The 24,002-nt window shown below is 41.8% G+C and overlaps 1 protein-coding gene across 1 annotated transcript in view; it reads right to left on the bottom strand.

The window, feature by feature from the left end:
* LOC143988504 (uncharacterized) overlaps positions 1 to 24,002 on the bottom strand; it is a 71,379-nt gene that overhangs the window by 3,879 nt on the left and 43,498 nt on the right. Inside the window, exons 6-8 of the mRNA XM_077488127.1 lie at positions 18,730 to 18,901; positions 15,697 to 15,846; positions 12,395 to 12,519 (exon numbers count right to left, since the gene is read on the bottom strand). Coding sequence (XP_077344253.1) covers positions 12,395 to 12,519; positions 15,697 to 15,846; positions 18,730 to 18,901 — 447 coding nt within the window. The remainder of the gene's footprint in view (positions 1 to 12,394; positions 12,520 to 15,696; positions 15,847 to 18,729; positions 18,902 to 24,002) is intronic.

Raw genomic sequence — 24,002 nt, 5'->3', positions numbered from 1 at the left:
GCTCTATTTGTGGGAAAAAAAGGACGCAAATTTTGTTTGGGTACAACATTCCATGACCGTACAATTACCAGTGAAAGCAGCGCAGTGCCAAATTGTAAAAAGACCTCTGGTCATTTACCAGCAAAATGGTCCGTTCTGAAAGTGGTTAATGGTTGTCTTTGGGAAGGTAAAATAGAGGATCTCAAGGAAGGAACCGGACAATCAGAATTCTACCAACCTTTCGCTTCTTCTTTCTATCGCAGAATATTAGATTGTATTGCATAAGAATATTGTATTATACTGTATAAGAATATTGTTTAGAGCTTATATTGTTGTACATTACAAGAGGGTCTTCTAAGGTAAGACAACGGCCCTTTGGTAAGTTTGTATAAGTTGTTTGTAACCAAATCAAGAATGGGTAAGGGAGAAAGTAAAGAATACCCCCTATCTAATCCTAGAGAGATGTGTAAAGATATGTAAAGACATGTCGTCAGAGTATGCGAAACTGATTCTTTTTTGATAAATCCATTCATATACGATCTGGCTGGATAAACTGAAAGTATGTGCAGTAATGCGTATGTGTCAAAAGTGTCCGATGCGTTCGCCATAATGTCGCAGCCACGAAAAAAAAAAATGCCATAAATCTATCCTCTATATTGTAGATGCTATAACTTTTGCACAAACCAATCAATATACGCTTATTGCGATTTTTTTAACCAAAAATATGTAGAAGAATACGTATCAGCCTAAACTGAGGAAAAAAATTGTTTTTGTTTTTTAAAATGGGATATTTATTATAGCAAAAAGTAAAAAAAAAAAAAAAAAGAAAAAAAAAAAAAACACAAATTATCAGTCACACAATCAAGTCGTATACAGCGGTGGTTATCCCAGGTCTCATCGGCCTCTGCCTGTCAGTTCGTGAACACTTTGGGAGGAGAGCGGTGAGAATTAACTGATCGCAGCTGGATGATGATGATTTTAATGCAATGACTCAAAAATGTTTAAATGTAAGCAGTTTTTATAGCGCGTGGAGTGTGGTTTTTAAATAAACAGGTTTACACTATGGATTTTCTCGGTCTGTTTTTTCGGATTATGGTAATGAACTGACTGAGTCTAGTGGAATCCTGGGTGGAGTATAAGCAAAAGTTCCTGGGTGGAGACACCTTTGGTGGGCTGATGATTGCAGTGCAAGAGGACTTCTCAGTAAAAACCTTTTACAACGCCTAAGATTAAATCCTTAGGGGTAAGTGCATTGGCAAAGGGGGGATCAAACGGAGCACGAGGCTGTTTATATGCATGGTGTACTGTGGACTCTGAGAAGACTCTCCTATCAAACCTAAGGGCTTTGGGATCACAACACTCCTATTTCCTTTTCCATTCTTTGTCTTCCCTATACTGTAATATTATAATATATATATATATATATATATATATATATATATATATATATATATATATATATATATATATATATATATATATATATATATATTACTCATTTTATTTTTATAGCACTGTTAATGTGTAGGTACTGTGTTCAGCAGAATTTTGAGATTGTACCTGCGCATATATTTTATTTCATTTCAAAAAGTAAAAAATAGTGTTATTTTTCAAAATTGTCGCTCTTTTTTTGTTTATAGTGCAAAAAATAAAAACCGCTGAGGTGATCAAATACCACCAAAATAAAGCTCTATTTGTGGGACAAAAAGTACGTCAATTTTGTTTGGGTGCAACGTCGCATGACCGCGCAATTGTCAGTTAAAGCGACGCAGTGCCAAAATCGCAAAAAGTGCTCTGGTAAGGAAGGGGGTAAAATCCTCCGGGGCTGAAGTGGTTAAGTAATGTTTTTTTTCTCCATCCCTGTTGATGAAAAGACACAACTACTACTATTTTTTCTTCCTATAGAGGGTGCCAGATAACCTGGAATCTCTTGCAATGGCTATATAGACTCACCTGCAGTCTACTCAATAGCTCTCCAGGCAACCTTACAGTCTTAGGTACCTAGCCATGGTTCAGTCCATCTTCAATAACCTACTGTTGTGTAGTCCCTCTCAGGAAGCCTGCCAGAAATACTGTTTTACGGTTAGAACATTTAGCATAGAGAGGTCACAAAATGTCTAAATAAAAGTTGCAATGGTGTCAGGAAACTGTTGAGTGTCTTGATTTTACTCTGTACCATTGTGAAAGGAGAATCAGTCACAAGTGAGCTGCGGCTCTGTGGGTCTGCCCCGCCGATATACCAAGAAGGAAGCGTTAACCTTCTTAGGTATGATTGGTTACTGCCGCCAATGGATACCCGATTGCTCCTACTATGATAACTTGCTGAGACAAGCTGCTCTACCTAACAGTCCTGATCTTGTGAAATGAAATGGTTAATGCTTTTATGTATCTTAAAACTGCTATGGTAATGGCTCCTGGTCTGGGATTACTTGAATATTGTATAATGTTTCATTTTGTTTGCAAAGGACAACTGTAAAACCATGGCTGGGGTCCTTGCACAAGAGCATGGAGGAAAGCTGAGACCTGTGGCATTTTTTCTAGAGTAGTCCCAGTGGCTGTAGGAATGGCTACATCATTTACATTAGGTCACCTAACGGAAGCACACACACACAGTACTGATGACATTTCAAAGGGAAATGCATTGGCCGACGCCACTAAACAAGTTGATGGTCCCAGCTTTTATCCAAATGCCCCCCCCCCCCCCCCATTTACACCCCCAACTTTGCCCTGGGAACACGTTTTGCAGACCCTATAGCCTATGGCTTCACCAGAATATCTGGCTTTTGGGAATAAACTGGGTTTTACAATGTGTTCTGAGACAGGACTCATTGCCAAAGAGGGGAAACCAGGCATACCAAAAGCAAGCGCACCTTTATTCATCTCATAGTACCATGGCATAAGACAAAGGATGGAAAGCTACAGCTGAAATGTAAACACAAGACTTTGCAAATAGAGCAGAAATTCCATATCACCCACCGAGTTCAGGTATAGTGGAAAGAATGAACCAAACAATTAAAGATAAAATAAGGGAAGCTACGGATGGCACATTTGCCAAACGGAAAACTGTGCTGCTTGCGTTTTTAGCAGATATAAGAATGTCCACTTCCAAGACTAATCACTTGTCCCCTTTTAAGATCCTGCTGGGTCAACCAATTCTCACGCTCTGGTTTAAGAAACCATTGGTAATAAAGCAGAGAGATCAAAGTTTGATACAGGAAGAACATTGTAGAAACTTGATTATGAAGTTGAATGGCATCTACGGTAAAGTATTCTTTTTCATTACCCTCACAGGAACCAACACACGAGTTCCAAACCAAAGATGTGGTTGTAATTCACCACCTGAACCAGACCAAGAAGAAACATTATCCTTGCGGTCCCACTTGCGTAGTCAGTGACCAGAACCGCTGTCCTCATGGAACAATCCGGAGCCTGGATCCATGACGAGAGGATAAAGAAAGTACCACAAAAGGACCCCGAAGCAAGACACAGATAAGGAGGTCAAATAGGTGATGCAAATCCTTGAAGAACGAGTGAAACAGGTGATAATAAGACTCTGAAAAAGATGACATGACTTCTCTTACAACAGACTTTGCTAAAGCCTTGTGCCTACTCTTTATGCTGACACTGATGGTGTTTCTGCCCACATGGATCGTCACTAACCGCATCTATCATCCTGAGGACTTGGGCACCCTAAAGGCCATATGCAGCCCCCTTCTAATGGAACAGTAACTACACAAAGAAGGGAATCAAATGTGAAGGGCCAAAAGGACTCATACCCCTCTACTGATAAAATGGTGTTACTTCAGTATAAGTATTCTTTTTCTCAGAGATCAGGTTATGAGAATTGTTGGATATGTAGTAAACTGCATCCATACACACTCCAAATTCCTCTCTTAGCTGCCGCTATAAATATACAGTAACCCAGAACTTAATACAAATTTAAGAACCGTTTTGAATAGGGGACCTAGTACCAACAATCCTGTGAGTTTCATTTTGAACCAGTTGATCATGGCCACCGCTCTGAAAGTTTTCAGGATACTATAAGCCAACAATAACTTTCCCTAGGGGATAGTGTATATGTACGTTGCGGCAAAGAATGCTATCCATGGATACCGGTTGGTACCCATGGGTGGTGTCATTTGGCCTCATCGATTCCAGTTATGGGAATCATAAGGGATGAAAAAAGGAAAACACCAACATCTTTTGAAAGCTAGCACATACCCCAGGTACCTTCGGGACCACTTAACACGTAGTCATTATACACCTATTAATTCCATACGCAATGCTCCTAGGGGCCCATTTAAATGTAACAACTGCCTCCGTTGTCCGTGGGTCATGGAGGGTAAACAATTTGTTCTACCAAATGGTGAATTATTTTTACCACGCACATTCTCCAACTGTAGCACTAAAGGTGTTTATTTATAATTATATATATATATATATATATATACACACATATACATACACACATACATACATACATACATACATACATAGATTTGTAGGTGTAAAGCTTTTTATATTGGAAAGACCATCCGTGAATTTAGACAGAGGATTGGGGATCACCTTTATTACTTGGAAAGTGGTAAACTCATCATGATTGGCACACATATTGGTTTCCACCATCACCACCTCAGTGACCCAATTCTTCGTCCTCGACCTGGTCTTTCCAAATCCTAGGGGTGGCGATTGGGACCGAACGATCCTACAGAGGGAGACCCTGTGGATTGAACGGCTCAACGCCACCCTACCCCCGGGTCTTAATGAGACAATTTTCTATAAGCCCTTCTTATAAACCCTGGCCCAACACTTCATCCCTAACCTACCATGCCCTATCCATCTAAACAGTCACCTGGTCTACTGTGGATGACATAATTATTGGGGTATTATACACCCCCAATATATATTCTGTTCAATTATGTTTGCAAATCATAATTTATCTATTTCATATTATATTATCTTTATTATACAAGGAGCTCCGCTGGATCCTCATACTTGAAAAATAATATATATTTTTTTTCTCCTCTTCCCTCTCTCTTTTCCTTTTCTTTCTTTTTATCTTTTCATTTTTTTTGTCTTCTACTGCAGGTGGGAAATTAGGGACGCCTTCTTTATCCCCCCTCGGTGGACATGTGTTCCCCCTGGTTGGGACGATGTATGACTCCGCCCTAACTTGCAGGGGTTAACGCTGGGATCCATCAGCGTTCTTTTCCCCTGCGCAGCAGGAGTTGAGTACTGCACCTGCGCAGTGTGGAGGAACAGACCACACGACGTCAGACACCACCGGGAACGTCAGACCCGGCGGGCGTCCGGCGTGGAGTGCGTTGGAGAGCCTATTTAGCGGTCGGTTTGACCGCTGAACAGGCAGGTTTGCACGGACTCTCCCAGGGCTTAACACGTGGCAATTTTGACTGACAGGTAACTATTTATACTGGATCTATTATCTGCCAATATCCTTTGTACTTCTCTGGTGTTCGGGCTTTACATTGCTTGTTACTTCTTTGCTCCACAGATATAAATGCTCTAGTCTATCTCTTGCAGCATTGTGGTCGTGTTAGGCTTATTAGCCGCAGACCCAACACTGATATCCTTATAAACGTAACTTCATTGTCCTTAGCCCTTGTGCCCTGGTAATCTGATACTAATGGTTCTTTGGTAAGCCCTTTGTTACTACTACTGCTTTTTGGTGAAGAGTGTGGATCCTGGTGGCTAGTTCCTATATCTTTTTATATTGTTTGCATGTCCCTCTGGGTGTTGGTTTATTTTTTCCTTACAAGACTAGCATGATACATGCCTTTAATCAACTCTAATAAAATTGGTGCTGGTTTATTTATTTTTTCCCCCCAAGTTTTTCTTGGGCCATTTTATGAAACTTACAGTGAAAAAACTTCAATTCTATTAGTTAACCTAATATAAATTCCTTTTATTAGAGCCGGTTTAACCAATCCCCCATGTCTGCCATGGGTGGAAATTATGGGTCCTCCTGTCTGCAATTAATTTTTTAAGTTCAGGGTGAGCTGACCACCTTTAACCACACAATGAATTTGTTTATGTATAAAAGGCTACTTCTATGACATGTTGCTTTTTTTCGTATATGATCTATTTAAATGTTGTCTACTATGTTTTGTATAGATATCCGCCTGAGGAAGCGGTTTCTGCCGCGAAACTAGTAGAGGAAACCCTGTGCAATACTAGGTTTGAACTTTTCCTGTGGAAAACCTGTCAGGAACGCGCTAACTGCAGTGTACACACCATTGTATTTTAATGAGTGATGTTTTGTTATTGTTCTATATCTTTATTAAACTATATGAAATTTTAATAGGTTTTTGCTTTATTTATTATAAAGTATTGGTATAGTCCAATTTATGATATTGCTGTTTGAAACTGCTTAAGGGTTAGCGTGAGCAGCTACCCAGCACTTCTATACCAATCATTTCCTTAATCCCATTTAGGGAACACTTATATTTCATTATTGTGTATTGTTCACTATTCCCAGTCAGGGAACATGAATATTTGATTGTGCAGTCAGTATCTTGCTACATTGCAAGTTAATCATTTATTCTCATTTCAGGATTTATTGGTAGTTATTTAGGAAGTGCAACACTGTTTTGTTATGTATATTCTATATGTGAAGTGAGCGCATTTTCTGTGTGTGCAGCAGCCAGGTGTGTGGGGGGGTATTTTTAAAAAAAAAATTCGTGGGATTTTGTTATATCACCTACTACACATATCACTACATAGTGATTAAGGTTATTATTTGCGCTGATATAAATGAGTTTTATTGTTTTTTGTTTTTTTAAAGAAATCTTTTTATTGGTGTTAAAGCACATACAAATAGCATAGAACACAGTATAGAGGTAGAGTAGTGACTGTGACCAGGAAGCATAGGTGTACAACATCATAAACTCATTACATTTAAGCGGAAGTCACCATTATATTCAAATGAGGTGTGGATCGGAGATATAGCATGGACATTTACCCATTGCTCCCACTTATATGTGGTAGAGTGCAAAGGCCGAAGGAAGACCTTGCTCACAACCATTGACTCTCATGGAGGGTGTAGTGTCATATAGGTGTTCAGGCTAGGGGGGTTATTCTCAGTTCAGACCCATCTAGATTCCTCTAGACTGTAGATGGTTCTTCCAATCATTTGGACCATGGTTTCTGATACTTCAGGGGGCAGCCTCTGTTAAAGTATGTGTCCTTATATAGGGGTAAGCGCTCATTCACCAACTGCCTCCAAGAAGCGACCGTAGGTGGGGCCGACTTTCTCCAGTGAAGTGCTATGCTCTTTCTGGCGTAAAACATTAACAGGCTCACCAACATAGGTTCCGCCACAGTAGGAATCTGCTATTCAACAAGACACAATAGACAGACAAATATGGAAGGCTGCAAGGGGATAGCGCTAATAAGATGGATGCAAGACATAAGCTCCTTCCAAAACACCACGTTAGCTGAACAGGTCCAGAATATATGAATAAAATCCCCTGGGGTCCCCTCGTATCTCCAACATCCTGGGGAGAGATTAGCAACCATTTTATGTAGCCTAGAGGAGGGGAAATAGGCTCGGTGAACTACTTTGAATTGGAGCAGGCGGTCCCTGATGGAGACCAGGGACCTAAATGGGAAATCCCAAATATCATCCCAGTCGTCCTGGTCAAGGTCCGGGAGGTCCTGACAGCAACGGGCCCCAAGTTTATCCAAATCAGGAAGGGAGACTTTAAGGAGATGTAAGTATATCCGAGGGGTTGGCTTGTTGGTGCAGTCTAGCCTCAGGACCTCTTCGAGAGAAGGTTGTCTGTTTTATTGTTTAATAAGTATGGTATCACCTTCACAGGAGAATGGAGCCACCAACAGATTGACAATCTGGATTTGCAGATCTTGGAGTGAGTGAGGATGGTCTGCATACCAGAACATTATTCAAAACAGACCGTAATGGTTATGGTTATATACAAACTTTGAGCTGCCATCACCCTACGTGAAAAGGGAACATCCCTAAGGGCCAATTATTAAGATTGCACAGAAATTGTCATACACTGAAAGATTTTCAAGCACAAGCCGATATCATGATCAACAGATTTCAAGAAAAAGGGTACCAACAATAAAACCTGGTTAAGCTGAAGACAAAAAAAATGAAAACAGATAGGAATGCACTATTCACCAAGAAAACAAACAGCCCTTGAACATATAAAAAAATATTGGCCCATTTTGAAGAAAGATCGAGTACTACCAAAAATGCTACCAAAGAAACCAAAATTCTTATATAGAAGAGCTCTTACACTCCGAAAGCATCTAGTCCACAATGTGATTGACACCCCCCCTAAACTGGTCAAAATATTCTCAGAAATGAAGGGTTTCTACAAATGTCAAAGATGTCTACCATTCAAAGTGAGCAAAAAGCAACCATGAAAAAGAGAAACATGCAGATCAAGGTTCACCACAAAGAATATCAAATAAAATAATTACATGTAACAGCACCCATGTTTACATACGTTATTGAATGTCCATGCCATCTTCAGTATGTGGGCAGAACTACCTGACCCCTGTTCGTGAGAATTAGGGAGCATATTAATAACATAGGAAAAGGGTTCCAGAAACACAACCTGTCACGACACTTCAATGAAGTACATCATAGAGATCCTACAGGGATAATATTCCATGGAATAGACCATATTAAAGATCACTGGAGAGGGGGTAATAAGAAAATTCTCATCTCACAGAATGAAACAATATGGATATAGTGGTTGGGGTCTCTGGCGCCTGGGGGCCTTAACCTGGATATAGGCTTAAATTGATTTATATCCAACCCTTAAAACAACCCCTATTTCAATAAGGCACCCCAATACCATTAAGGCCTAGTGTATATTACAGGTGTGAGTATCCTTAGAGACCCACCATTAAAAGAGCAGAATATTTTGTGGAGTACGGGTTTATGCTCTGGGGATAAGCCAGGTACACGTAGCTCTAATACCCTATTTTAGTAGAACGGGGGCCTATAACCCTAAACATTAGGGCTTGAGCATACTAGCTAGGTTTGCCACTAGCTGGCTTTGGCACCTGCACTTTTATTATGACTATTACCAATGGCAACATCCCACCTGGGTGTGGGAGCCCTGAAGTGTAACTGGGTTATCAAGGTGTAGGTGAACCCTAGTGACAGCTGTTAGCCACTAGACCAGCCATGGCGTGAATTATAGGACTGACTCCACTTATTAACAAATCATATGTTGGGCTTGATAGTACCAGGTTAACTTACAAGTACCCATAAAAACGATAATTAATATTATCTATTAATATCAAAAAAAGCCCGTCATCTATTAGGTTTGCCAGGTAATATCTGGATTGCCAAAGTTTACCTAGCCATTAGCTAGGAACCCCCCAGCTATTTCTATAGCAATTCCCAATCCAACCACTGGGGTGGACTAGAGCAGTGGAATGTAGCTGTGGGAAGGGCGGTGGGGTTAATTTAATGGGGATTTCCCCAACATTGTTATTGCTGAAAGGATGTAGTGGTATTATTCCTAGTAACCTATACTCTATGGACGTTGTAAAATTTCGGGGCTGAAATAGCCCGAATGATTCTTCCCAATTGTATGTCTGTTTTACCTGCTAATACTAGGACTGGAATAGGAGAACGGTGATGCAGGATATTTTTTGATAATTGAACCCAAGGGATATAGTTTAGGAAGTATTGGTACCTGGAGTGCAGGACACTGTGTTGTTCGCACAAGGTTTATTTCTAATTGCCGGCGTATTGGGATTGGCGCAGTTTACTTTCACTGTCCACTCTTAATCAACCAATAGGGGGTGGATCCCGCACGGCCGCTCACCATAAATGACGTTAGGTGCACAAAGATGGCACCGCCTCAAGATGACGTCCAACGATGAAACACATAAGGCGGGGCTGCGCACACACCTCACTTCTGGTTTAGTGACCCGGATCGCTCATCTTTTTAAAAAAAAGCAAATTAGGATCGTCTATGCTGAGAAATCTTTTGTTTTAAATGTAACCTTTTAAATAAAATCATTTTTGGATTTACACTATGGGAACCCATCTTTCTTCTATATGAGGATACACTATCAGGGTCACAGAAAAGGAAACTACTATTTGATCCAGAGTTGAACAGTGCATCTGAGACTATTCCTTGAGGGTCTTGAGGCTCTGGTTTTTCCCAGGACTTGCTGGAAGGGTAAATGACCGGCTCAGCAGACGCCCCACACTCACCACATCTCTATTACTTGGCACAAGGATTAGAAGCAAGAGCCAATACAAGTCACTTCCATATTGCACAGCACTGGAAATATTGTTTTATTAACTTTTAAATTGGACTGCTTGCCTATACACCAATTTTCAATGAAATATTTATTTATATATATATATTATATATATATATATATATATATATATATATATATATATATATATATATATATATATATATATATATATATATATATATATATATATATATATATATATATTATTTTTTATTTTTTTTGGGGACATTGTCGTTGAAGCACCAAGGACACATTAATTTGAACGTGGGTTTATGTTGGTTTTTCCACATATAGTGGACGGTGAAGCACCAAGACACCAGTACTATTTTTAGGTTGGATGCCAATTGCAACATGAGTGTAATTACATCCGAGTACTCTCCCAGTCATGAGTGGATACTCCAAGGACATATATGTCTATAACAGATGTTGGTAACCTACTGGTAGTAGATGGAGTAGCAAGCCTACAAATTAATTTTTTGTCTTTACACATAGGTTTTAATAAGTTCTATCACTTTCGACAGGTGGAGTTTTCTCAAAAACACTTACAGCCAATTTGTGGTTTGTCATGAGAGTGCACTCTCAAATGTGGAGGGAAAATCATTAGAGTATATCATTAGAAGATCATTTAGTATACAGGCAGCAGAACCCCCCCGCCCATTCACCTAAAATTTCATAGAGTAATTCTCTGCTTCCCCAAAGGTGATATCTGCTTACAATAAAATCCATACCTGAAATTCAGCTTTAAAAAGTGTCATGGGAGCCAGGCAGCTAGTATTTTCAGAGGAGCAGCAGCCATTAGTCACCTTCCCATTTCTCTTGGTAAAATTGACCTTTAAATAGAAACCTGTCCTGAGAACAATATGGAGGTTGCCATTGCTGAACACCTACAAAACGATGTCTTGATGATCTTTGGTTACTGTTCTATAACAATCACACAGATCAGGAAAGTCACAAGGAAGTCCCAATCTTCAACTTATTCCAGGTCAAAGATCCTAACTGCCATCAGTATGACAGCCTGGCAACTAGAATGTCCAGATAACACAAAGCAATGGCAGGCCCCATGTTTCTTTCAGAACAGGTTTCCTTTAGTACATGTATTCAGGGATATTTTTTTGCCCTCAGAATAGGTGCAGGAACTACCTCCTTCTGAGTCACCTCGTGTCCACCCCCTACCCACCTCTAAGCACCATTCCTTGGTTCCACCCCCTACCCACCTCCGAGCACCATTCCTTGGTTCCACCGCCTACCCACCTCCGAGCACCATTCCTTGGTTCTACCCCATACCCACCTCCGAGCACCATTCCTTGGTTCCACCTCCCAGTAATGGATAAAGAATCAAGTATCAATTTGTGGTGCTAAGTAATTTGTATGTAATTTGTTAATGATAGGAAGTAAAATAGATCCCCTGCAACAATGGATCACCCCTAGCAACAATAGACCTCTCCCTCAACAGTGGATGTCTCCCAGTAGCATTAGAGTCCATCAGCAACAATAGATCCCCCACCAGCGACAACTGACCTCCCCAGCAACAACAGACTCTCCCCATGTAAAAATAGATCCCCCAACAGCCAACATCAATAGACTCTCCAGTACACCCAGCACCCCTTGCCATTATATACAGTCAGAGCTGGAGGTGCTGAACTGCGTTCCCCCGCGTTCCTGCTGAAGAAAAGCTCTGCATGCATTTCATTCCAGAGTTGCCAACACCGCACACCTACAATCGCCATATCAAGGGCGTTCCATTCTCATCGCTTGCTTCTAATCAATACTCCTAGTGCAACAGTAAGATCTATGATGCTACAGTGAGGTGCAGAGTCAGAAAAACATATATAACCCAGCTTGTCACTACTGGACTTCTACAAATACAAAGTAAACTGAATGTACCCCATGCTGTCGTGATACAAACAAGCAGCAAGTAAGTGCAAAATGCCTGATCTGCATATCTTCTCCAGGACAGCAGTTGGATGACAATGGCAGCCAGGCAGCTAAGATTTTTAGGAGGAGATTATTAGTAGGAGAGGGAATATTTTTGTCAGCACATGTCTCTTTAGATATCCTTTTCCTGCTCTGCCATCTTGAAGGGCAACGCCAATGATAGGGAAACCCAATGACAACTTGTTGGCTAATCATCACTTACTGTTGGTTGGGGGACTTCAATTTTGTAGACCCCTGGTTCCGCGGGTCTGCTGCTCCTCCTTCGTCCTCCACTACGGGATGGAGAGCGAGCTCTTCTCTTCGGTGTGCTGGTCACTTGCTGTGTCTCTGTACAAAGAACAATGAGAGTGAGGTGTATTAGAAAAGCATTTTACACTTTTGACATTCACAGGTCCATTTCTAAAGGTTACTCACAAAATTAAATAATGCCTCGCTATAACTAGGTACCAACCAGGAACCGAGGAGGATCACTGGGTCACTCATCTCTGGAAAGAGGGAACATCTACAGAGCTCTCTGCTGCTTGTGAGGAGCAGAGAGTAGGAGATCAGAGTTGTGAAAACCACTGAAAGACCCAACTGATGGAAGATTGTGGGAGCATGGTGTCGGCTGCCCTGAGCTGGTTCACATTAGGCAATCGGTCTACTGGTTGGGTGCTGGTGGATATTTGCTAAAGCACAAAATAACTCCCTGGGGCCCTCACTGTCCATTAAGGCGATAATTGGCAGCAAGGTGCAGACTGCACTGCTGTCAATACACCAAATAGTAGGCAGAGAAGAAAGGGTGAAGAAGGTCTACTAATACAAAGAAAACATTTTATTGTTGGGTTACATTCCTAGCAGTACAAAACAAAGACCTAATTGATAGGACGCAGGTAGAAATAGGATCTTCCACAATTGGGACCATGGTGTATGGTAGGCCTATGGGCATCTATAGACCCAGGAACCTGCCGCAACTTTATCACTGCTGTCATGAGGTGGCACAGTGGTGTAGTCATTAGCACTCTCACCTAGCAGTAAGAAGGGTCACTGGTTCAAATCCCTAACATGACACTACCTGCCTGGAGTTTGCATGTTCTCCATGTGCCTACGTGGGTTTCCTCCATGTGCTCTGGTTTCCTCCCACACTCCAAAGACATGCAGGTAGGTTAATTGGCTTCTGTCCAAAATTGGCACTACTATATGGATGGGGACCTTGGATTGTGGGCTCCTTGATGGTAGGGACCGATGTGAGTGTGCAATGTACAGGGATAGGGACAATTGTAAACACTCGCTCAGCTTGAACTGGATGGATTGGTGTCTTTATTCAATCTTACCAACTATGTAACTATGTCAGAGCTCCGACACAGAAGAGAGTAGACAGTGGAACAAAAACATAAGAACCCTCAGAAAGAACAGCTGAGAGAAGGAAGGGCCCTCGATCTGCTGTTCAAGGAGCTGAGGGAAATAAGGACCTCAACCTGCTGTGCTCCTATTCCTGGCTCCTCTTTGTCCAGGAGTAGTTTATGCCTGTACTGGCTGTTATGCCCACACATTATATGACTTGTAATCACTGCGATACTGTTCTATCCTGAGGAAGTGGACTCTGCAAAGCTTGCCAATGCTATGAAAACCCAACCCATCTCTCACTACATCATTGAGGAACCTACATTTTAGGTTACATTTTTGCTGAAATTTGAAACATGTTTATTCTGAGAAGGACATTAGACTTACCAGGAGGAATGGAATCTACACATATGTATTATTACGTTGCACCAATTTGTGTATTTATTTTTTACAGGACCACTTGGTACAATGTATTTTAAAATATTCACATCAATAAAAATAATAGTTAAAATTTCCGTCGCTATCTGGTACCAGTAAAGTATGCTCAAAGTTTATTGGAGATGTAGTTTATTGACCAAGACGACTGACTTAGTTGGCAAGTCCAATCCAAATGAAGCCCAAACTAGGGGAAAGGTAAGGTGTGACATGGCTATGCATTCACAGAGTTCTCAGTTTAGTGGGCTGCAGATCTTTCATGATCCTAGCAACACCCTTAAGGGTCTGCCACAAGCCACTCAACTGCCTCCAAACAGCAGGCAATTTGTGTCCCAGAAATATCCAGTCAGAAAGATAATGTACTAACATAACTTCTATGCTCACAGACTTATCTCCATATATCTTACAGCAGTTGTGCAGAAGGTCTAAATATTACTGTGCAGTCCCAGTGCATCCCAACAGACCTGGTCAGATACACTCTGGATAACTGTGATAAGGGATGTGGCTGGTACTCACCTATGCCAGAACACCCCATGAATGACAGGGCCAAATTATTATTTGTGCAAGTTTTTGTAGCTACACAGTGCCCCTCCGAAATTTGAGGGCTGTATTTATGGGCTTCGGTTTGCATCAGATGAGTTCCCATAAAAGTCTACAGCAATTTTGGAAGCAAGTCAAATGCAGGCCAAAAGAATGTCAATTGCATATCAATTACACCCGTCAATGAATTTTAAATGCTTTCAGTGTCTAAATGATATCAAACTGTCATGGACACAAGCCCAAAGCCTGTCGTTACTAGATGTAGGTAAGATGGGTGCTGCAATCTCACCCGTGGTCACATAGACCTGGACATGGCTCACGTGTATCTAGCTGTCCATGAATACACAATAAATAAGAGCTTTTATTTGGCTAGTAGTTCAGCCAGTTAGTAGTTGGTCTTGCATAGAAGTCCTCTGGGGACTCTACTTCTAATGCCGCGTACACACGATTGGACTTTCCGCCAACAAAACCGTGGATTTTTGTTCGAAGGATGTTGGCTCAAATGTGTCTTGCATACACACAGTCACACAAATGTTGGCCCAAAATTCCAAACGTGGGAACGTGGCGACATACGGCGAGCTGAGAAAAAGGAAGTTCAATAGCCAGTGAGGCTCCTTCTGGCTTGATTCAGAGCATGTGTGAACTTTTGTGCATTGGACTTGTGTACACATGATCGGACTTTCCAACAACAAAGTTATGTTGGCTGAAAATTCAGGAAACAAGCTCTCAAACATTTGTTGGCGGAAATTCCAACAGCAAATGTTCGATGGAGCATACACACAGTCAGACTTTCTGACAATAAGCTCACATCGAACATTTCCAGTCTGAAAATCTGACCAGGTGTACGCGGCATTACTGCCTGGAGAGAAGAGCATTAAGCACATTTCTAGTACGATGAACACATTGTATGCCATTTCCAATGAAAAACAGCTAAAAACCTAGAATTTGGCAATAAAAAATAAAAATAAAAATTAGTGAGACTTCAACATCTACAATGTGGCCCTCATGCCATTAGTAAAGGATTTTGTCAAAGTTGAATTGAACAAGCTGAAGCTAGAAGCTGACTGGCTACCATGCACAACTGCACCAGATTCTGATTGCGCCAGTTTTACTAAATCTCCCCCTTGGTGTCAAAACAAAATACGAGATCAGAACCAGGTTTCCAATTATGAATGGACAGTACAATAGTATTAAGCCAAAACTCACCAAGCTGTACACTGTATATTGAATCCAGTACACTGTCCTTCACAGGGAGCTCATTGAGAAATGAAGGATCTGGAATCCCAGAATCCCCAAACAGCTCTTCCTTCATCAGAACCTTGTCCAAAAAATACTCGGGTTTGTTCAACAACTTCTCTGCAGAGGACACAGAATGTACAACAAGCTGTTTCTATGATGGTAGAATTCTGACTTGTAATATCGCTTTACAAACCTCAAGTTAAAAAAGACTGTGTACCGTGTACTGTAGTGCAGCTGGATCTGTTGCCCACTCTGCTTGAGAAGGATACAGGTAAAGAAGGCCTAAAGATAAATTTTAGCTTTAGGTGTGATGCCCCATGGGCCCACTATTGTTATAAGCCTCATGCACCCAACTGTTACATAATTGACATTCTGTTTATAGTCAGAGTTTTAGGCTACTTGACCATCACATCTATACAAGCCTATTGGACATCTCTTTCAAAAACAGTAGACATAAATATGGCTGCACCCCCTCCTTCTCTCAATGTTGTGCTCTTTCAACCAAAACAGCCATTGGGACGTCAGGTACTGATATTGGGAGTTTAGATCTTGCAATTGACTGCCCAGTTTATCCTAAAAAATTTGTTCAGTAGGGTTAACCACCCCCTAGATCTGGGCCTGATTGTTACATTTTGTGCATCACTTCTATTTAAGCTTATTGGACATCATCTTTTTTGAAAATGGTGGGCGTATATATTGATGCGCTCCCTCCTCTAAAAATGTGTGCCTTTTCAGCCAGAAGAGCCTTTAGGGAGTCAGATACGGAGACTGAATGTGAATCTCTAGCTTTCAATTTACCATACATTAACTAGATAACCAAAGTGCCAATAGAAAAACACAGATAAGAAAAATGATAAAATATGTCGTGATACCACAATAGTTAACAGCTGCAGCGAAAATAAATTTGCTGTGCAAATCAATAACAAATGTAAAAAGGAAAAAAATAAAAATAAAAACATGCTCTTATGCTATAGGTATATAAAACAACAACATAGAACACATTGTATGATGGTGGCCTAAAGTTGCTAAAAATTGCAAAGTCACAAAAAAGTGCCGGTGCTCAAACTCGGATGACTTAAATCATTGAACAGTGAAGATTCTAAGTTCCAGATTAAGTGCTCGTGCTCAAAAAGATGCAGGATTCTGTACTCGATATGTGCTCAGACAAAGTGCCCCCACATAGATGTAAACTCACCCTTCAAAATGGACCAACTATCACTAGTATGGTCAAACGCACATGTGGGGCAGCCCCTGTAGACCTTCTTTAAACTGGCGTTTCCTGGGACAAATGTTCCTCATGTGGATAGATATGACAGGAAACACCTCATTGCTCAAATATCATTTAAAAATGTATTAAAAGATAAAACATATTAGTCAACTCACATGTAGGGGTACCTCAAGCCTGGCACCCGGTGTGAATAGCAGGCAAGTAATCCAGGAAATCTGCCCATAGGCAATAGTAGCAATAGTAGAATTGACCTTGACACGTTTCAGCCTATCAGATGGGCCATCATCAGGAAGTTGTGATGACGGCCCATCTGATAGGCTGAAACATGTCAAGGTTAATACGCATCAACAACTTCCACCCTAAGGTTTGTTTCTGGAAATCGAACCACAACCATGGCAGCAGGCTACTATTGCCTATGGGCAGATTTCCTGGATTACTTACCTGTCATTCACACCGGGTGCCAGGCTTGAGGCACCCCTACATCCGAGTTGACTAATATGTATTATCTCTTAATAAATATTTAAATGATATTTGCACAATGAGGTTTTTCTTGTCATATCTATCCACATGAGGAACATTTGTCCCAGGCAATGCCAGTATAAAGAAGATCTACAGGGGCTGCCCCACATGTGCGTTTGACCATACTAGTGATAGCTGATCCATTTTGAGGAGCGAGTTTACATCTATGTGGGGGCACCTTGTCTGATCACATATCAAGTACGGAATCCAGCATCTATTGAGCGCAAGGATTTTAATTTAATCTGGGACTTAGAATCTTCACTGTTCAATGATTTTAAGTCATCTGAGTTTGAGCACCAGCACTTTATTGGAACTTTGCAATTTTTAGCGACTTTAGGTCGCTACTGTACAATGCGGACTGGTGGGGTGGCCATATCTTTTGGACATATAGTAGGTGTGAAGGTCAGGTGTCCATAATATTTTATAGTACCTGACAGCTGGTGAGGGAGAGGTCCTACTAACTGCTGTCCATCATTTTTTCTTAAGGCCTGATTCACACCTATGCAGGTTGCAAATTGCAGGTGCATTTTGCAATGCACGCTTTTGATCCACTGAAGCCTATGGAACCGAAAAACAAGTCCCTGGACATTTACATAAAATGCAGATGTGAACTTTATCCATAGGAAACCATGTTAAATGAACTGTAGTGGGTTTCTGCAAAACTGAAAATGCACTAAAATAAATAAATAAAAAATGCATAGATGTGAACCAGTCTAAAAAGGGTACGTGTAAGGTTTTTATTGTGGTCTACATCCCCACTGGGGTGATCTCCCAGCACTTTTTCCTTCAAGGACTTCTCTTGATGTAAATCGTGAAAAAATAGAAAGAAAAAAAAAAAAAAAAAAAAAACACACACACACACACACACACACACACACACACACACACACACACACACACACCTAACACTACTGACAGAATTAGCGTGTTTTTTCTTTGCGTTCCTCTGTAAAATAAATTCTCATATCTTCAAGTGACAAATGGGAATCTCTGCTATGGGATAGTAGATAGAAACAAAAACCCTGACAGAGGATCTAAACCTTATGGCTTGCTTACCCCATTGCACAGCTGTAAGGTTCACATTCATCCACCTGCAACCGAGCGTTAGTGGCATGCCCTTCATTATAACTGTCACCCTAATGCACCTTTGTACATTTTTCCAGAAATCCGAAGTCAAGGAAGACTTTATTTCACAATTCAAGTAGCGCTGCTGAAATATAAAAAATTGAGTAAACGAGAGGTAGAGTACATACCTGCCTCCCGTATAATGGTCTGCAGTTCAGCTTTTGTTTCCTGAAGCCCCTGGAGCACCTCCAGACTCTGTCGCTGTACATCACGGTAAGTCACAGAGAAGTAGAGGAGGACCAATAGACCAAGTGAAATGGAGATCTTGCGGGCTATTCCAATCCAGAAAGCAACAGTCTCCTGGGAAACAGCCAGAGAAGTGACCATACATAAATAGCTCTATGGAGGTCCTAATAAAGCATTTAGTAAAAATAAATAAAAATGCACACCGCACTGAAAAAGCTATACATTTCCTTCAAAATACACAATGGAGGGAAAATGGAGATGACAAAGCCACATAAAAGGGGGATATTTACTAAAGCTAGTGCACACAGAATCTGGTGCAGCAGCTTATAGTAACCAATGAGCTTCTAACTTCAGCTTGTTCAATTAAGCTTTGACAAATTCTGAGCCCTTGTACACACAGTCGGACATTGCGATGCAAAATGTCTGATCGGACCGCGTTGTCCAATAATCTGACCATGTGTGGGCTTCATCTGACTTTTTCCGTTGGAATGTCCGACCAACAAAGTTTGAGAGCTGGATATAAAAAATTTCCGAACCATTTGTAGAGAATTCCGATTGGACAAAGTGCCACGTATGCTCAGATCGAATTCCTAGACCAAAGCTATTGGCTACTAGCCTGAACGTAGTCCCGTCGTAACGAAATAACATCATCACGTTCTGAACGTTCGGATTTTCCGACAACTTTGTCTGACCGTGTGTGTGCGCGCAACACCAGTTTTGGACAAAATCCGACGGATTTTGTTGTCGGAAGGTCCGACCATGTGTACAAGGGCTAAAAGCCAACTGGTTACTTTGCACAGCTGCACTAGATTCTATGTGCACCAGCTTTCGTAAATCTCCCCTATAGCGTTTCCCAACCCTGCAGTTAAAGGATCGGATGCAAATTATTCCCTGGAAGTTTATGGCTACAGAAGTTTGGGGAATAACTGCTGATATGCTCTAATGCTGCCACCTAAAGTCATTTCTTGCTGATCATGTGACTTAATGTGTTCGTTCACCTTTACCAAAAAACAAACAAACACACTACCTATTAAGATAAGGGGTGTCTGTAGAGAAAAAAAAAAAAAAAATTGTGCAGCTCTGACTAAAGTTGAATAATGCCCTTACTATAGGTGTAGGCCATTTACGTTCCTCATGAAGCCCGACCTGAAAACTCCCAGTACAGTGCAAAGAAAGGCCTAGCTATTAATGCTCACGTTCACCAAAAGGAGTGAGCTCTCAAACTGACTTACTGCATCGGGGCAGAGAAAGTGCATGCAAGACGATTTGGATCAGAGAAAACTTGTATCAGGGATGGTGGAGGTAAACCGTAATAGCTAGGCCTCTTAGCAACAGTGGCGGCTGGTGAGGTTTTTTGGGGAGCGGGGGGGGGGAGGAAAACAACCACCCAACAGGCCACCGGTAGAGCAGCACTATCACAACTGCCACCTACCCCCCACGGCACTAACATCCCCCCCCCCATACCACCTGCTGTCCTTAGCCTGGATGTTGGCGGTGAGAGCAGCTATCAGAACTGATGTGGCCATCTTACAGCCCTATCCTTAACCTCCCTGGCGGTAAGATCATTTCAGCTTTTTGGTGCTGAAAGTGGTACAATTATTTTGCGTGCAAATTTGGCGTTTTATATTTTAGGCCTGGAATTCTTAGGAAAAACTCACTTAAATCCGTCCAAGCCAGAGTCTAGTAGACATCCTGGGTATGATAGAGTTTGAAAAAGGAAATCATAATAAAATAACTATAAATAATTATACCAAATAATAATACAATAATAATAAAAATGATTCAATAATGTAATCAAACACACTGAAATTTGCTCAGTTGCAGAATTGTCACTGTCATTACTTTTCAGTATTTGATGAAGGATCTCCCCACAAATCGCTATCGCTCAATTCTGTGAGTGATTCTAATTTATTATCACTGTTTTCTAGCTGGTCTAAAACCACTGTTGATGTAAAGGGACGGTTTTAGTTGCTATGAACAAACTCCAGTTTCCAGTCAGAAAGAACAGTTTTTATAATATAAAACTGCATGCAGGGCACTGGAGAAACCACTGGGGACAAAAGGGATGTGAAATAATTACATACAGTAATTTAATTTGCAAGATTACAGTGCACTGTATGTATAGTGCGTGTTTCACTATTTGAATTTGGTGCCATTCTCCGTCTCCGTGCGTCACAACTCTCGCACAACTCTTGGCTCCGTGATGAATTGAGCGGAGGACAAGCTTCTCACACTGCGGGCAGGACATCGCAGGATCCAGGGGACAAGGCAAGTTCTTCCTGGATCCTGCGATGCTATCCCAAGTATGGCTCTGGGTTACCGCTTTTGGTTCTGAAATTCCACCCCGAGCCCGACTCGGGAATACAGCTAAGGTGGTTAAGCGTGACAGGCTAGGGGAAAGCTGCTCCAGTGTCCTCTCCTAGAGCAGCTTGTGCAGTGCATCTCCTCTCTGCTCCTCCCGATGCTAGGTGTCCAATAGGATCACCTGACGTTTTGGTCAATCGAGAAAACAGGTTTCATAATCACTTTCCGAATGGCCAGGAGGAGAATTAGTGTTCCAACAGTGAATATTCATTTGCTGCTGCAACACACCTGGGTGGGCTCCGATTGCATCCTCTGCGACCCGAGTTCACCTTATTTTGAAGCCTATTAGAGCATGTGGCTCTAATTGGTTGAAAAGAAACCATGGCTGTTGCAGCAATTCATATGCCCTGAAAGGGGCTGGACACATGAATAGGGGGCAGCCGTGGATAAATTCATGCTATGCATGAATCTATCCACTGCATATAGGGGGTGGGGAGGAGAGAGGGGGCGGCGCTCGGGTACCCCTAATTAACAGGCCGCCACTGCTTAGCAACATCCTGGAGTATTCAGGTCAGGGCTCCTGAGGTAAGTAAATGACCCACACCTATAGCAAGGGCATTATTCAGCTTTGGTCAGAGCTGCAGTCCGTTTTTCAGGCGGACCTTATGGAACCCTCCAGTCTTTTCCATGGAGTAGCGGATGTCACGAAACCCAACGCCATCCGATCCGGTCCGCCAAAAACAGATGGATGGTGGTCCATTGTCCAGCGGATTGGATGGAAACGAAAGGTGGTCTGTTTCCATCCGATAGCCCCATAGAGGAGAGCGGGACTGTGTCTGTGTCCACTCTGCATAGCAAAGTGGACATAGATCCGTCTCCCGTCTGCTCAGTGCCACTTTTAGGGGGGTGGCTTTTAGGGCTATAGCCCACAATCTGGGGCCCAGAGCCCCGAGTCTCTACAGGGGTCCCCAACCACAGGGCCACAGCTGCAGTGTAAATATAAATGAAAGTATAACTAAGAAGACAAAGCTTTTTGGATAGAGTAGAGAGGGATTAGAAAGCTTGTCAGGTTTATATGGCTGTGCAGCCCAGTTGAGATTCACCCTCTCCACTTACCACGATTACCATTATCACTGAAAGTGAAAGAAAATCCCAAATGTTGGGTTACACCCAAACAGTAATAGAGGAGGGGGAACTTGTGTTCCAAAGGGGACACAAGTTCTTATGATACCCTGGGATTCCATTGCTTTGGAGGCAATGCCTCTCACCTGTTGTGGTTAAGGGACAGGAACTAAAAAGGAAGTCTCCCAAAAGGGAAAAAAATAAAAATAAAAAAAAAGAGAATAAGTTGCGCCTTTAGTTTTTACTTTATGGCTTAAGGAGGTGTATGCCACTAGGTATGATTGTAATGTCTAATACTTTCACTAAGGCCAAAAGGTATGGTGAGAGCGGTTATGAGAGCTGCGTTTTTTTTACACGAGGGCCATAGTGGTATTTTTCCACCCCTCTTTCTCCTTGCCTATTTATAAAACAATTTGTAGTCCCAATGGTTCACAGAATACAAGGTGTTCTGTGAATGGGTAAGAGGAGACAAACAACCGTGCAGCTTTAGTGTATGAGAGCCACAGCTCCCTGTCTCCATGCCAGAAGCAAGCGTTCTACTAGTCTGGCCTGGGTAAATATTAAATAAATAACAAAGCTTAAAGCGGCATACACCTTGTGAAAATGACCTTATTTTTATATTAATAAAAAGAAACCTAAAAAAAAAGTTCATATATTTAATTCATGGGTTGAAGCAGCACTTAAAGGCAATATAAATAAACACAGAATGGTTATAAACAGCCCTATGAAGGGCAAGTCCAGCAAAGACTTCAAGGAATCCTAAAGAGTGTTCATAAGGAATCTCGTCAAAAAGGATGACAGGCCTTCACTGCAACGCAGCTCCCCTCAAATTTAACACTCACCAGAAGGATCTGATAACAGCTTTAGTGTATAAAGGGATCTTTAGCCAGCAGTGACTCCACTACGTTGAGTCCCTATTTGTAGTCACAAGGGGTTAGTGCATCATTCCCAATGGGTACGATCAATTATCAAGGATTTCCACATACAGGTTAATTGCTGGCTTATTGGCTGCTACATATGAACCTTCAGCCACAACAAGTATTTCACTTTGCTGCTTGCAGGCTGCTCCTCTTAGCCTCCCTACATACACGGTCAGACATTCCGACGGATTTAGTCCAGAAGTGGTCCGGAAGTGGTGTTGCATACACACAGTCAGACTCAGTTGTCGGAATTTACGGTTTCCAAGAACGCGGTGACGTAAGCCACGTATGACGGCACTAGAAAAGGGAAGTTCAGCACCACGTCTGGCACCCTTTGGGCTCCTTCTGCTGATCTCGTATTTATCTCGTGTTAGTAGAAGTTTGGTGAGAGACGATTCGCGCTTTTCGGATTAGTGCTTCGGTTCATTACTGCTCTTCAGTTTGTGCTTGTCGGTGCGTATCTGATTATCAGTGCGTGTAGTCCGTAAGCATTTGTTGCTCATTGTGGACTATATCTTGGTATAGTACGCTTTGATTTGCATTGCTTATTGTCTGCTCGTTTCTGCTTTACAGGACGTTCTTTCAGGCATTGCTGTTTATCGGTGCTTTCTGTTGTCTGTTCTGACCAGCCAACTTTTTTAAGCCATGTTTCGTGTACGTACTCATCGTAGAGTTTGTGCTGTGCAGGGGCTTGGTGTTGGGCTTTTAGCTTTGAAACAAGCCCGGTCCATAAACAGAGCGAGGAGGAGTTTGTGGACCAAGAATTGGTTGCGCCAGCACCAGTTCTGGCACATGCCTTTGCTCCGTGAGATCCGGGAGAATAATCCCGATGATTTCAGGAATTATCTCCAGATGACGGACCCCGTTTT

The sequence above is a fragment of the Lithobates pipiens genome, unplaced genomic scaffold (assembly GCF_037356315.1).
Source record: "Lithobates pipiens isolate NorthernLeopardFrog02 unplaced genomic scaffold, aLitPip1_a1.2 Scaffold_1, whole genome shotgun sequence".
NCBI classification, from domain to species: domain Eukaryota; kingdom Metazoa; phylum Chordata; class Amphibia; order Anura; family Ranidae; genus Lithobates; species Lithobates pipiens.
The sequence above is the reverse complement of the archived record's forward strand: the minus strand, read 5'-3'. Positions and strand labels throughout refer to the sequence as shown.